Below are 15,796 nucleotides of genomic sequence, written 5' to 3' on the forward strand. Positions count from 1 at the left end.
TCCATTGGTGTAAGTGGGGTGTTAAAGTCCCCTACTATTATTGTGTTACTGTCAATTTCTCCTTTCATGGTTGTTAGCATTTGCCTTATGTATTAAGGTGTTCCTATGTTGGGTGCATAAACATTTATAATTCTTTTATCTTCTTCTTGGATTGATCCTTTGATCATTATGTAGTGTCCCTCTTTATCTCTTTAACAGTCTTTATTTTAAAGTCGATTTTATCTGCTACAAGTAGTGCTACTCCAGCTTTCTTTTGATTTCCATTTGCATGGAATATCTTTTTCCATCCCCTCACTTTCAGTCTGTATGTGTCCCTAGGTCTGAAGTGGGTCTCTTGTAGACAGCATATATATGGGTCTTGTTTTTGTATCCATTCAGCCAGTCTGTGTCTTTTGGTTGGGGCATTTAATCCATTTACATTCAAGGTTATTATCAATATGTATGTTCCTATTACCATTTTCTTAATTGTTTTGGGTTTGTTTTTGTGGGTCTTTTTCTTCTCTTGTGTTTCCCGCTTAGAGAAGTTTCTTTAGCATTTGTTGTAAAGCTGGTTTGGCGGTGCTGAATTCTCTTAGCTTTTGCTTGTTTGAAAAGCTTTTGACTTCTCCACCAAATCTGAATGAGATCCTGCTGGGTAGAGTAATCTTGGTTGTAGGTTTTTCTTTCATCACTTTAAGTATATCTTGCCACTCCCTTCTGGCCTGTAGAGTTTCCACTGAAAAATCAGCTGATAACCTTATGAGGATTCCTTTGTATGTTATTTTTTTTTTCCCTTGCTGCTTTTAATATTTTTTCTTTGAATTTAATTTTTGTTAGTTTGATTAATATGTGTCTTGGAATGTTTTTCCTAAGATTCACCCTGTATGGGAGTCTCTGTGCTTCCTGGACTTGGGTGACTATTTCCTTTCCCATGTTAGGGAAATTTTCAACTATAATCTCTTCAAATATTTTCTTAGACCCTTTCTTTTTCTCTTCTTTTTCTGGGACCCCTATAATTCGAATGTTGGTGCATTCAGTGTTGTCCCAGAGGTCTCTGAGATTGTCTTCAATTCTTCTCATTCTTTTTTCTTTATTCTGCTCCTCGGCAGTTATTTCCACCATTTTGTCTTCCAGCTCACTTATTCATTCTTCTGCCTCAGTTATTTTCTTATTGATTCCTTCTAGTGTATTTTTCATCTCAGTTATTATGTTGTTCTTCTCTGTTTGTTTGTTCTTTAGTTCTTCTAGATCTTTGTTAAACATTTCTTGTATTTTCTCAATCCATGCTTCCATTCTATTTCTGAGATTCTGGATCATTTTTACTATCATTTCTCTGAATTCTTTTTCAGGTATATTGTCTATTTCTTCTTCATTTATTTGGTCTTGCAGGTTTTTACCTTGCTCCTTCTTCTGTGATATATTTTTTTGCTGTCTCTCTTTTTTTTTTTTTTTTAATGAGTGGGATTGTGTTCCTGTCTTACTGGTTGTTTGGCCTGAGGCTTCCAACACTGGAGTTTGTAGGCTGTTGGGTAGAGCTGGGTCTTGGTGCTGAGATGAGGAACTCCGTGAGACCTCACTCTGATGAATATTCCCTGGGGTCTGAGGTTCTCTGTTAGTCCAGTGTTTGGACTTGGAGATCCCACCACAGGAGCTTCCGCCCAGCCCCAGGCTCGTGAACCAAGATCCCGCAAGCCACCTGGGGCAGCAAAAAAACAGGGTGGTGGGGGGGGAAGGCCTTGGCTGTGGAAGGCAGGGCCAAGCAAGGGCGAGGTTTGGGTGGTGCGCGGGGCCAATGCTCAGGACCCACAGGGATGGAAAAGGCCCTGGGGGCTGTGGGGGTGGGGCTTAGGCTCAAGGAACAGAAGGGGCCCAGGTGTGCCCCCCACCCTTGGTCTCAGAGGGCAGGGGACCTCACTTGGGAGCCCAGCAGGCTTTGTGGGCTCGAGTGGGTGGGGCAAACACCCTCCTTTCCTCTTCTGCTCCTCCGATCTGGGATGGCCCCTCCCGTCTGCCTCTCCTCATCTCCCCGGCCTTAGGTGCACCAATCCTGTCTGGCCTCCACTTCTCCTCCCACCTCTGTCCCCCTACATTCACTTTGGGGTTCCTCCAATCTCCTTGGATGTCAGAGTCTGCCACCAGCAGCCAGCAAGTGCCCTAGTTGTGGGAAGACGCTAACTCTGCATCTTCCCACACCTCCATCTTGACTCCGCCTCCTCAACATCTTTTTAAGTGTAGCTTTGCCCAAGATTTCACCATGCTGTAGAAAAATAATTTTTTTTCACCAAGCCCAACTAAATTGAGCTTAGCTGAAGAAATATTAGGAAGTGTGAAGACACAAAAGGAGAAATGAAACAACCTTGTTCCATCAGTACAGGTGAGGGAATCCCCAATGATGACTTTTGCTGTGTGAAGAGGAACCAAGATGAGTGGTAATTATTCACTTTGAGTGGTATTCACTCAGTAATATCACCGAGTAATATCTGAATGGTGACTATTCATACCTACCATCCTTCAGGCTTGGCTTAGAGACTGGGACCTTTGTGAAGGAAAAAGGCTGCCAGGGTATATAGGTGGTGGATGTGAAGGAGATGGGGCTCTGACCAGCTGGACAGGGTCCACAAGAGGAAAGTTGGGGAGAGGGATATCTCAGCTTGTATTGACTGTGTAAGGAGAGAAAAAGGATGAAAAAATTATAGACCAGGGCTTCCCTGGTGGTGCAGTGGTTAAGAATCCGCTTGCAATGCAGGGGACACAGGTTCAATCCCTGGTCCAGGAAGGTCCTACATGCCGCAGAGCAACTAAGCCCGTGTACCACAACTACTGAGCCTGAGCTCTAGAGCCTGTGTTCCACAACTACTGAGCCCACGTGCCGCAACTACTGAAGCCCACGCGCTCTAGGGCTCACGTGCTGCAACTACTGAAGCCCACGTGCCTAGAGCCCGTGCTCCGCAACAAGAGAAGTCACCTCAATTAGAGAAGAACGAGCACCACAAGGAAAAGTAGTGCCTGCTCGCTGAAACTAGAGAAAGCCCGCGAGCAGCAACAGAGACACAGCCAAAAAATAAATTTAAAATAATAATAAAAATTACATGAACTTTGTAAGATTTTGGAAATTTTGTATCTTCTCCTTTTTTAAAATATTTTGATTAATCTTCTCTCTTTTCTGATTGGGATTGATAATAAAAATCTCAAACATGGATAAAAGTACAAAATTACAAACCATCTTAATATTTTTACCGTTGAACTTACTCTTGGTGTTCCTGAGATGACTATAGGCAGTGTGATAGTAACTTTTGACTACAGAACATTTTCTCAAAGGATAAGATATTGAGGAAGAAATTGTAGGGCTTCCAGGATAAAATGAGTCTGTGCTTTGAACCTGGGGATGAAAAGGTTGCTGGAAGAAATGGCCAAATTTTATGTGTGTATTTAATAACCATGTAATGTAACAAAAAAAAGGCATTACATCATGCTTACTTTATTTTAATTTATAAAAAGAACAAAAGATTAAAATTATTTATATTTAAAGTACAAAATATCTCTTACAGAGGAGTAATTATTCAATCAGTAGCATATATCAACTCATGGGTTCAGGAATCCAATGATCTCTCATTTAATTTCCTGCTCTTTTCAAAAATAGCACACACACACACACACACACACATACACTTTATTATGAAATATTATGAAAATTTCAAATGTAAAGAAAAGCTGGAAGAAGGCACAAAGAATACTTGACTACCCATAACATAGATTCAACAACTATCAAGACTTTGCCATATTTGTTGCAACTGCGCATGTGTGTGTGTGTGTATCTGCATCCATTTCAAAATAAAGACATCATGGCATTTTATCTCTAAATACTTAAAGTTGTCTTGCTACATAACCACAGTACAGTAATCATATTGAAAAAAATTGAAAATAATTTCCAAATATCACTGGTTACCCAGTCTATTTTCCCATTTGTCTCAAAAGTGTCTTTATATCTGTTTTCCCCCAAAGATGTTGCCAAGAATCACCCACTAAATTTGATTGTAATGTCTCTCAAGTCTCTCTTAATCACCCCCTCCTCCTTTTTTTTAATGTTGTTTTTAAAGAGACCAGGCCAATTTTCTTATAGAATATCTCACATTCTGAATTTATGATTATTTCTTCCTGGCTTCATTTGACTTATTCCTCTATCCAATGTATTTTCTATAAACTAGAACTTTGAACAGAAGGCTTGATCAGATTCAGATTAAAGATCTTTTTGACTGTAATTCTTCATAGGTGATACTGTGTACTTTTCATCTCATCAAGAAGCATGTGATGACTGTGTTGTTGTCTCATTATTGGTGAAGCCAAGTTGGATTACCGAGCTGAGGCAGTGACAGCCAGATCTCTCTCCTCTGTGAAGATATTTTCTCCCTTTCATCAATAGCAAACAATCTGTAGGCATGATACTCTGGTGTAATGGGACTCTCCCGTTTCCAGTCATCTGTTCTCCTAACATCTAGATGCCTTCCCTGAAACAATTCTCATATTAGGGTTGCAAAATACTGATTTTATCGTTCTATTTTTTCCCAGCTGGCCATCATCTGAAAGGAAGACATTTTCTCAACCAGGGAACTATAGAGTTCCTTCTGAAAAGTCAGGATATCTGCTTGTTTTGTTTAAGTACCAATTTTCTTTGTTGGAAATAGAATATTACACCCAGTGGTGATAGAAAAGTCTTGTTGTTGTTGCTTGTTTGCTTTATCTTTATTTGATTATTATTAGGGACTCATGCATTTTTATCCATTCAATGTGTTTAAGTTGATTATAGTAATTTTTTTTAACCCTCAAATTGTCCCAAATTTGGCCAGTGGGAGCCCCTTCAAGGTGGCTGCTCTTTTCTTTTGACATGACTCTGGTAGTCTTTGAGCACTTTCTTGTTTTCTGAAGCAAGCTTGCTTTGTGTTTTCCCTAGCCTAGATTTGAAATAAGTCACTTCTCTAAGGAACTCCAGTTCCTTTTATTGGGTAATGGTATTAAGAAACCACAATCTGTGCTCTAAGGTTGCCCATCGCTCCTGAAGGACAATTGCTTCCAGCTTCTTTCATTTGCTAGAGCTAGAAAATATATATTTTTATAAATCATTAGTTTAAATTGATGTTTCTAATTCAAATTTAATATTAGGGTTTTAATTCAGCTACTTTTTTCTTTCCTTTTATATGCTAAAATCATGGTTCCCAAATACATTACATCATTCCTGAGTTGCTTTATCCTATAATATATATAAACATAGTTTCAAAATAACAATACAATATTATTACTAATGATAAAACTACTGAATGACTATCAACGTTTTTAGTACTTCTTTTTGTCCTTAGAATATAGTCCACTAAGAATATACAGTACTGTTTTCTAATAGGAGTTAAAATAAGTCTTCTCTCTTGGTTCAGTTGTTTGTTTTAAATGTTAGGGCTTTTTTTTCAGGTTTATAAAAATTGTAAAGCATTTGTATATTTCAAAAGTCTATATTCACTTTTATCCCTGTTGCCTCTAACGCATTCCCTCAACTCTGCTCTTCCCCCCTACCATTTTTTTAAACAATTTCTGGTTTATCTTTTCAGTGTGGCTTTCTGCAAACATATATCTTCCCTCTTTCTTATCCCAAGATAGCACACAGTATGTACATTCTTCTGTATCTTGCATTTTTCCACTACATCCTAGGGATTCCTCCATATCAGCTTAAAGAGATCTTCCTCATTCTTTCTAACAGCTTAAAGTTTCTCCTCCTCATGGATGTACAGTAGCTCTTTCAACTTTTCCATTCTTGTTGGACATGTTTCCAATCTTTTGCTATTACCAAACATGGCATGTCATTTTTGAAAGGCAGATTGCTATATACTAAAACCTGCATACTTATGTTTGGCATTTCCTTACCCATAGTAACATATGTTTTAGAAAAAAAAAGGTTACTTACATTGATTTGTTTTTAATTAAGTTATTAACATCCTTCAGAACATTTGAGTTCCATGGAACAATTTAGGAAACACCATGGTAGGTGTGCAAACTCATAGCTTTGACAGATGTAAGTGTTTAGTGCTTGGCACATTGGAAGTGCTCAATACATGAAAGTTAATAGTAATCCTAAAAGCAATTATGTCAATAACAGCAGAAAGTTTTTAAATGTTTTCTTCATTTGGGTGTGTCATCAAGGAATTTGAGAGCTGAGCAGACTACATCTTACTCTTTGGTCAGTTACTGAGTAACTGCCATGTTCCAGGCATTATGGTAAGACATTGTACCTGGAGCAGAGCATATACTGCAGGCCTGAGGGAAGGAATGAAGGAAAAGTGGGAATCCAACCGAGTCTCAGGAGTGGCTCTGGGGCTCTAGGGACGGGGCAACAGAAAGTCTCCGGGGGCTTGAAATGCCAGGGAGTCTTCTCCTGGGAAGAGGAGGTTTACTCAAATTTGGAGCCTCCACAGGAGGTGGAATCAAACCACAAGACAGAGCCAAACCACAGTTAGTGGAAATGACGGAGATGAGGGGAGAGATGGAGAGAAGGGAGGAAGTGACGTCTCTACATGACGGGTCACTGTCCCGAAGGAGGAAAGAAAGCCTGAGAGGAGGGCCTCCATTCCAGGAGAGATGTCTGTCCACAAAGATAAATGGAGTCTTGTGATCGAGAAGGACTGGAGATGGGTGGTTTATTTAGCAAAGCTGATCAGGGAAGCCTCTGAATTTTTACCACATGTGTTGCGAATGAATGATGAGTTGGAATCCTTGATGTTAAGATCACAGGCAGGAGGATTCTAAGGAAAGAGAGTGTGGCTGTAACTTAATGAAAGAAGGAAGGCCGGGGGTGGGGGGTGAGGTTGGAGAGCCTTAGCCACTAAGGAATTGAGAGTCTATCCTAAGTGAGAAAGTCTGAACAAGAGGAGTTGCGTGAATGGTTGGGAGAAGTAAATCTCGTCAGTAATTCCAAAACCTGGTTATTCTTCTGTTGGATATAAGAAACAGAAGGTCCAACACAGAGGACAGGTAAATCCTGACAAGGATGGTAAAGGGTGGTCCCAGGATGACAGCTGTCTCACTGAGGGCAACTAGTTAAGATCGAAGCTGACACAAGTTTCTGGGAGTTTTATCTGACAATAAAATGGACAGAATACCCAGGGTAGCTGATTGTATTGTGAGGAAATTTGTGATTCATTAATGATAGGTACCAAGAAAACCAAGCAAAGAGACAACAGGTCGATTATTCATCCCAGGGAAAACACAAAGTTGTCTAGGAAAGGAAGAGCAAGCACGGTTTACTCTGTAGTTTGGCTATGAATACCCTTCACAAGATCATAATAATATAAACACTGAACACCAACCGAGCCAAAATTACAATTATAACTATATTAGAGGAAGGGGTGCATGTGTGTGGTGTGAGGAGGAAAAAATTTAAATCCTCTTCTTCCATAGCAGGAGGTAAAGAGAAAAGGCCTGAAGCTGAAAAATCAAGATATAGCAAAGCAAGAATACTATTTAGAGACAGAAGGTCAGTATCAACAGAATTAGTTAAAAACAGTTGAAAACTTATCAACTCTGGGGACAAGAACATGATAGGAGAAGGGGCTGCAGACTGGAATTTTTTTTTACGGAAATCTGGTAGAACTATTGGATTCTCTAAACTATGGGGATAAAATTACGTTGTTATGCCGCGGAGCGGCTGGGCCCGTGAGCCATGGCCGCTGAGCCTGCGCGTCTGGAGCCCGTGCTCCGCAACGGAAGAGGCCACAACAGTGAGAGGCCCGCGTACCGCAAAAAAAAAAAAAAAAAAAAAAAAAATTACGTTGTTAAGAATTAAAATTTTAAGAAAGAAAGTAGATTGGAAGAGGGGATGTGGATGCAGCCCATGCAGAATCCTCTTTCAGAGAAAGTGACGGGGAGGAGCTTGCGGGGAGTGGGTTATAGGACAGAGAGGAGATTTCATGTTCTCAGTATATGAGAGTGGTGATATGTTTATTATCTGTGGAGAGGGAACACTGCAAAGGGGGAGAGTTTGAAAATACAGAAGAGCAGGTGACTGTCTATTCTAAAAGAGGCTGAAAGAAGTCAGATCAAGAATGCAGAACAGGGCTTCTCTGGTGGCTCAGTGGTTAAGAATCCGCCTGCCAATGTAGGGGACACGGGCTCGATCCCTGGTCTGGGAAGATCCCACATGCTGCGGAGGAGCTAAGCCTGTGCACCACAAATACTGAGCCTGCGTTCTAGAGCCCGCGAGCCACAACCACGGAAGCCCGGGTACCACAACTACTGAAGCCTGAGCACCTAGAGGCTGTGCTCCGCAGCAACAGAAGCCACCGCGATAAGCCTGTGCACCGCAACGAAGAGTAACCCCCGCTCGCTGCAACTAGAGAAAGCCCGCACGCAGCAATGAAGACCCAGCGCAGCCAAAAATAGAAAATAAGTAAATTTATTTAAAAAACGGAATGCAGGACAATTTTTTTTTAATGAGAGATAATTTACTTTGAGGCTAGAAGAAAAAAAAAATGTGAGTGTGAAGGCAGATACATAAACCTAAAAGGTTTGGAATTGCTCCATATTCCTTCCAAATTGTTTCTAGTGATTTCTGGGTAATATATGCATAGTGAAAAAAAGCACATTTCTGGTCAAAAGATGACACTTTCTTTTTTCTGAAATATAGTTAATTAACAATGTCGTGTTAATTACTGCTGTACAGCAAAGTGATTCAGTTATACATATATATATATACATTCTTTTTTTAATATTCTTTTCCATTATGGTTTATCATGGGATATTAAATATAGTTCTCTGTGCTATGCAGTAGGACCTTGTTGTTTACCTATTCTATATATAAGAGTTTACACCTACTAACCCCAAACTCCCACTCCATCCCTTCCCCAACAGCCCCGCCTTGGCAACCACCAGTCTGTTCAAAACAGGACACTTTTATGACTTTATTAACCATTAGGACAGAGATCAGAGAAACACTTTTCCAAGGATGCATCAAGTTAAGTTTTAAGTAAAAGATCAGCAGAGATCAGGGCACTATTGGGACAGACATCTCTTGTGGTGTCTTCTGAGATCTTCTTCTTTCTCTGAGAACGACCCGACTCCTCACCTCAGATGTGGTTGCCAGCCACCACCATGTTTGTACTATGGGATCTTGGTCCCCTGGTCACAGTACATTGGGCTGGGGTGGACACTTTCCCCAGGTTTGGGCAGTCGTTTGTTTTTTCAATAATTTAGAATTGTGACTGGGAGACACAGTCTCTGTGGGCGGCTAGAGCTGAGGTGACATACACACACAGGACCTATAGGGTTGACATGTCAGCTGAAAAGGACAGTCAGTCCATAGGGAGAGAATATGGCTGACATACCGAGGGATCTAGAAAACAGGGACCATATGGTCCAGAGAGAGAGCAAGAGGGACTGCTCTGGATTCTGCTGGCTCTTCCATTCTGAGTTCTGTTCCTTGCAGGGCCTGGCTCAAACCCACCCTTGGGTTCTGGACACCACTCTTGTGTCTTTATTGTAAATACCCTCTCCTTTTGTCTATAACCATTTTAATAGGGTGACTGTGACTGACAAGTAAAAACCTTGATTAGAACAATCTTCTCTCACTTCCATCCGAGTCCTCTTCTGGCCATCGATTTCCCCCCATTTATTCTCTCTTGGGAAATCCACAGAGTCCCCATAATCTCTTGGCTTCTCTCTTTTCTGGGACCAAATGATCCCAATTCCAACTCCCATCTTGCCCCTACTCACCTGTATCTTGCTCAACTTTTTTTTTTTGGCTCTGTGGAACAGCATGTTCCCTGACCAGGGATCGAACTTGTGCCCCCGCATTAGAAGCACAGAGTTTTAACCACTGGGAAGTCCCTTCCTCAAATTTCATGCCCTAAAAAACCCAGGTTTTCCAGAAAAAGCCCTCCCGGACTACTCAGACCTCAGGGATCCCCTCTTCCAATGACCTCCAATAGCACCAGACTATGTCCATGGGTCCCCGTTCCCAGACCACAGCCTGGGTCCAGGATGGCTTCATCGGCACCATCTAGAGCATGTTAAAATATTACAGACTCCCTGTCACCACTCTCCCCAGCCCCGAGATTCTAATTCAGTAGATCTGGGAGAAGCCTGTACTTTTTAAAAGGCTCCCAGGTGACTCTTCTCTGTATTCCAGTTTGAAAACCACCAATCTGTACCACTCACTTGGTACTTGACATAAACTACTTTGTATAGTTAGTTACCACTTTGTGTGCATTTTAAATTTTGTTCACAGTAAACTAAAACCTTCCAGGCCACAGATTTAGAGAGCATTCAGGTGGATCTCTCCTAGACCTCCCTCTTACCAGATACCTTGCTGATCTACTCTGCTACCCTCCTACCTGATATGATTGACCCCAGGCAGAAGATATGGCCATCCTACCCAAGCCTTGGGCCTCTTTGTCATGCTTGGGACTCTAGGGAATGTAGAAAAAGGAGATGACATTGTAGATCATGGCTGGATACCGATGGCCTCTTCATGACAGAGTAAATCTGGACAAGACTTAAATTTCCATGAACGTTTCCTCTCCTGGTGCCCTGTAGAACTGTCATTGGTTGCGGCGAGTTGCAATGAACAGGATACTGTGCATTCCTTTGGGGACAAATCTGAATTCAGGATGTTGATTTCATGATGTCCATGTGAAACGGTCCATTCACAAGTGACACACAGGGGCCCCAAACTGATGAGTCAAAATGGGGCAAGACGTAGCTAGACTGGCCCGGGAATGATTGTCAATCCCCAGTAGCGGGTGGTCATGTTCAGTAGTCATCTCCAGAAGTCCCCACTTCCAGATCCCAGCATCCCTTACACCCTGAAAGAATTGGCCAAGACCTGGTAAAATGAATACAGTGCAAACACTGTTTAAAATTTTACTGCTGCTAGCCAGGGCTTTGGGTAGAGCAAGAAAGTGTGTGTGTGTGTGTGTGTGTGTGTGTGTGTTTTGCGGGTGGGAAAGGGAACTCCTTGGTGCCCCACAAGTCCCTGCCATGAGTACGGGAGCCAAAAAGGAGGAGACCTATAGGACAGAGGTTGATCCCATTCAAAGTCAGCACGGTGGGGACGAATGTAGTAGACTGGCACTGAGCATCCAGGGGCCGTCAGACACTTGCCAGGAAGCCGTAGGCCGTCTCGCCTACCTGTTTCTCTCAGAAGGGCCATTACCTAAAGTAGCAAAAACCATATGACCAAGGTTGTCCCAGCTCACGCTTCTGGGATCCCATCTCTGCCCACCTCCCCCAAACCTGACACCCTCGCCTCACCTCTGCTCTTCTATTCCCTGCCTCCCATTCGTCCCTGACCCCACCCCTCCCCACAGTATCTCTCATCCGCCACCCTCGTCCCGTGCAGAGTCGTCTGCTTTCCTCCCCACCAGACTCCCGGGTCCTGCGCACCTGGGGGTGCTGGACAGGCATGTGCCTGTGATGATGAGGGTGACGCCCACGAGGAAGCCGGCCAGGCCAAGGGCCAGGCCGAGGGTGCAGACCAGGGTCTCTGTGGTGTCAGGCAGCAGGGTAGGCACCTGGGGCTCTGGGAGAGAAAGGGAGGGTCAGGGGGTCGGGCAAAGGTGAAGGGCACACGGGTGTGAGAAGGGGGGCCTGGGGAGGGGGCCTCGTACCCCAGTGCTTAAAGAGCGGCTTGTCCAGGCCCCAGTGTTCCACCTTGCAGTCATAGAAGTCGTCCACCGAGGGCACGAAGGGCAAGTAGTGGAACTTCTGGAACAGATGGTCGGGCTGGGCATAGAAGCTGGTCTGGGTCACCCCCTCGGTGATGGTCTGACCGTTGCGCAGCCAGGTGATATTGATGACAGGGGGGAAGATGTTCTCCACGACGCAGATGAGGACGTTGGGCTGGCCCAGCTCCACGTGAGACTTGGGCAGCACAGTCACTCTTGGGGGCACTAGGAGGAACCAGGCCCTGAATCCCACAGGCTCAGCCCTCCAGCTGGGCCTTATCAGGGCTGGGATTGAAGGGTGTTTCCTCCTAGTAGCTTTCCGAGGGCAGGGAGTGGTCTAGGATGGTGACACCAGAACAGAAGCAGGGGGACAGAGAGATGAGAGATTGTGGAGGGCAGATGGGGCCCCAGGGGGTCCTGGATCTGCCAGGTCCCTGATGGGGAGTCCAGCGGGAGGGGTCATTTCTCAAGAGGAAGAGGTTGCTGAAGGAATCTGAGAAGATCTAGCACCTCCTGGGAAGGAAAGGGCCTGAGCACAGCAGTCTCAGATTCCCAGAGTGGAGCCCAGGAGTCAGTAGAGGCCTGTGAGGGGGGGAGGAGGCTTCTCTGGGCCTCCCCTGCCTACCAGGGGCTTGGTGGAGGGGGGCACAGAGGAAAGGCCCGGTACCGTTGGCGGCTCTGGTACGGTTCGAGCGCTCCACCAAGACGTCCAGATGCGCTTTGATCATCCTGATACTGGCCAGCCCACTCTGCGGGTCAAAGTAGGCGAAGTTGCCAAATTCAGGCAGACGCCACACGGCCTCCCTCTTCTTCAGGTCCACAGAGAACAGCTGCTCTCCATCGAAATCATAGGTGAACTGACCCGAGCCATCATAGGACTGGTAGAAGGCTGGTCCGTAGGAGCCCATGTGGTCAGCTGTATTGGGTGAGTTCAGGGTCGAGGGAGAAAAGAAAAGGTATCAGTCTCATCCATCAGATGTGATGTATTGAGTCTCTGAGCTGTGCCCCATCCTTGGTTCTGTGTGGGGGCAGAGTACCGTTCTGATGCGGAGCTGGTCCTTGGAGACTAGAAGGGTTGTCAAGGGATGGAAGGGAGAGGATGGAGGGAATGGGCACATCCCCTGCACACTGACCAGCACAGAGGCATGGGTGCAGCCTGGCATACCGGGTTGGGAAGAGGAGAGGTTGTCTAAACTCAGGCTTGGGATCCCCAGAGTTAAATCTTGGCTCTGATGGTCTGCCCCAGCTGTGCTACCAGGTCCTGTGTGTGAGATGAGAGGTGAGTAGGGGTGGAATGAGGAGAAGATAAGTAAGGTTAAGAGCATCCATGGAGCTTTGGGCACAGAGATGCAGTGTAAGTGGATGTGAGGGAAAACAGGTGATAGCTGGCAGGAGTAAGAATTAAGATTTGTGACCAGAGACTGAAGGGATAGAAAAAGGCAACCCAAGGTATTGCAAAGAGCAGTGGAAAAGGAGTCAGAAGTTCAGGGTTCATGTCCCAGCTCTTCTGTCTCAGAGCATTATGATCAAATGTGTCTCTTCCCAGGACTGAGGCTCAATTTTCTAGAAATTGGGAGTTAGGTGTTCGTTGATAAGATGCCTTTATAATTCTATGAAATTATTTGTGCAATGGTCGTGAGAAACCACCATGTGCCCAGCACGATACCAGGCCCCAAGGAAACACAGACAAACCAGCTGGGGACCCCGCACATAAGGAACTCAAGTCTAGAGCAGGATGAAGACAGATAAACAGCTACCTATTGACCTGGTGATAAATACAGCAATAGAAACTGGGCTCGCCCCAAGCCAGAAAGTGGTACAGAAATCAGGATGCTGGGCAGCAGTAGGACGGAGGTTTGGGTCTCAGAGAGGAGGGAGGAATGAGGAGGCACCTGAATGTGATGCTGGGCTGAGCTGCACCTGTATTTTAGGTCCAGGACAGACCTGATAGAGGTGAGAGGGATGCGGGTAACAGAAGTTGCCCATAAACCACAGGAAAGAAACTGTTCACTCTCTGTACCACCTGGCGTGTAACCCCACACCCTTAATCTCCTCTCCTCACCCAGCACCCTCTGCACTCACCCTTGATGGCCCCAGCTTCCGGGGGGCTCAGGAGAGTCATCAAGGTGTGGAGTCCCAGGACCAGCTCCCCACTGAGGACCATTGTCCCCTGGTGCTTTAACCAAATAAGTCCCAGTCGGTGTGGGGGGTAAAGGAAGAGGGGGAAGGTAAAGAGGAAGAAACAGATTCTAGGATGGGGGAGCCCCCTGCTGTATTCAGCCAATCAGAGAAATTCTCTGAGTTAGTGTAGCTGTTGCTGGGGAAAGAAGTAGAGGAAAGAGCCTGGGTGAGAAGATGGAAGAATTCATTGGGCCCACGAGCACCAGGGAGGCTTGGTCCACAGGAAGTCAAAGGGATGGGAGGGGCTTAGATTAACTGTTTCTACATCCTCCAAGAAGGGATCCTGTGAAGGGAGAGAAAAGGCCATCAGAGCACCGCACAGCTGAGCTCAAACAAATCCTCTATCTTAATCCATGGTGTAGGGACTCCTATTCGTCCTATAAGTTTCTGTGGACCAATCTGGAGTTAAAAAATAAAATAAATTTGGGGATTCCTTGGCGGTCCAGTGGTTAGGACTCTACGCTTCCACTTCAGGGGACATGGGTTCAATCCCTGGTGGGGGAACTAAGATCCTGCAAACCACATGGCATGGCCAGAGAAAAAAGGAAAAAAAATTTTTACTAAGAAACTTTAAAAGGGAAACACTGGCTACACAGTAGAAAAAATCTTTTAAATCTTTAAATCATGTTTTAAAATATTACTTTATTTCATGATGTGAGGAAAACTGTATAATTGTTAGAGATGTTTAGAGTGAAATAGAGGCATAAGGAGTTCCAGTGGACCTTTCTGAGGAGGGCAGAGGGTGCTGGGTAACCTCCATGAGTCCCTCCATGTCCCCTACACCCGTGTCCCAGCCTGGAGGTTGACCTGTGTGGACTGCATCACCCTTACTTTTGGCTTCTAATTGGGAGGCATTGGCAGAATTTAGTCTAATGTAAAATATATATATAAAGCTAACTGTCTATCCTGGTAAAGAGAAGTCTAACCAAATATCTGAAGGCAATGCGTCAAAAGTGATGAAATAAATGATTTTCAACTTGGAAGGGATCTAAGAAATCATCTGAGTCTGTGTTTCCAAACCTGGCCACACAGGAGGATCAGCCGCGAAGTGTGTTAAAAATACAGATTCCTGGGTTCCATCCTGACCTGAGTTAGAGTAGCTTTTCCAAAGTAGGGCCAGGGGACCTGTGTGTTTAGCATGCTCCCTAGATGATTCTTGGGCAGCCAGTCTATGGACTGCTTTTTGGCACAAAAAAACAAACAAAAAAACACCTGCTCTGATGCTCTTTCCTACACTGAGTGGCATTGATTTACAATATTGTGTTAGTTTCTGTTCTACAGCAAAGTGAATCAGTTATACATATACATATCAACTCTTTTTTAGATTCTTTTCCCATATAGGTCATTACAGAGTATTGAGTTCCCTGTGCTATACAATAGGTTCTTATTAGTTATCTATTTTATATATATTAGTGTGTATATGTCAATCCCAACCTCCCAATTTATCTCCCTCCTTTCCCCCTTGGTAACCATAAGTTTGTTTTCTACATCTGTGACTCTATTTCTGTTTTGTAAATAAGTTCATTTATACCATTTTTTAGATTTCACACATAAGTGATATCGAGATATTTATCTTTCTCTGTATGAGTTACTTCACTCAGTATAACAATCTCTAGGTCCATCCATGTCATTGCAAATGGCATTATTTCATTCTTTTTTACGTCTGGGTAGTATTCCTTTGTATATATGTACCACAGCTTCTGCATCCATTCATCCGTCGATGGACATTTAGGCTGCTTCCATGTCCTGGCTGTTGTAAATAGTACTGCAGTGAACATTGGGGTGCATGTATTCCATCATCTTTTTTTAAAAAAGTGTTGTCTGTACCTCCCCCATCTTCCCTCTAACCAGATAAGCACCTTAGCATGCTCTCAAATACATTCAAATACTTCTCCTTCACCAAGGTATTTGATCAGTCTTACTTCCCATACCTTTTT

At 44.1% G+C, this 15,796-nt stretch overlaps 1 protein-coding gene across 1 annotated transcript; it reads right to left on the reverse strand.

Moving 5' to 3' along the window:
• Window positions 1–10,921: 10,921 nt before the first annotated feature.
• LOC102992942 (HLA class II histocompatibility antigen, DO alpha chain) lies at window positions 10,922–13,842 on the reverse strand. The gene is made up of 5 exons (XM_007107866.3): window positions 13,761–13,842; window positions 12,346–12,594; window positions 11,622–11,903; window positions 11,398–11,533; window positions 10,922–11,167 (listed from the first exon to the last, which is right to left on the reverse strand). The coding sequence occupies exons 1-5, from the start codon at window positions 13,840–13,842 to the stop codon at window positions 11,164–11,166; spliced, it is 753 nt and encodes a 250-aa protein (XP_007107928.2). The 3' UTR covers window positions 10,922–11,163.
• Window positions 13,843–15,796: the final 1,954 nt, after the last annotated feature.

Source organism: Physeter macrocephalus, chromosome 18, assembly GCF_002837175.3.
Source record: "Physeter macrocephalus isolate SW-GA chromosome 18, ASM283717v5, whole genome shotgun sequence".
Classification (NCBI taxonomy): Eukaryota; Metazoa; Chordata; class Mammalia; order Artiodactyla; family Physeteridae; genus Physeter; species Physeter macrocephalus.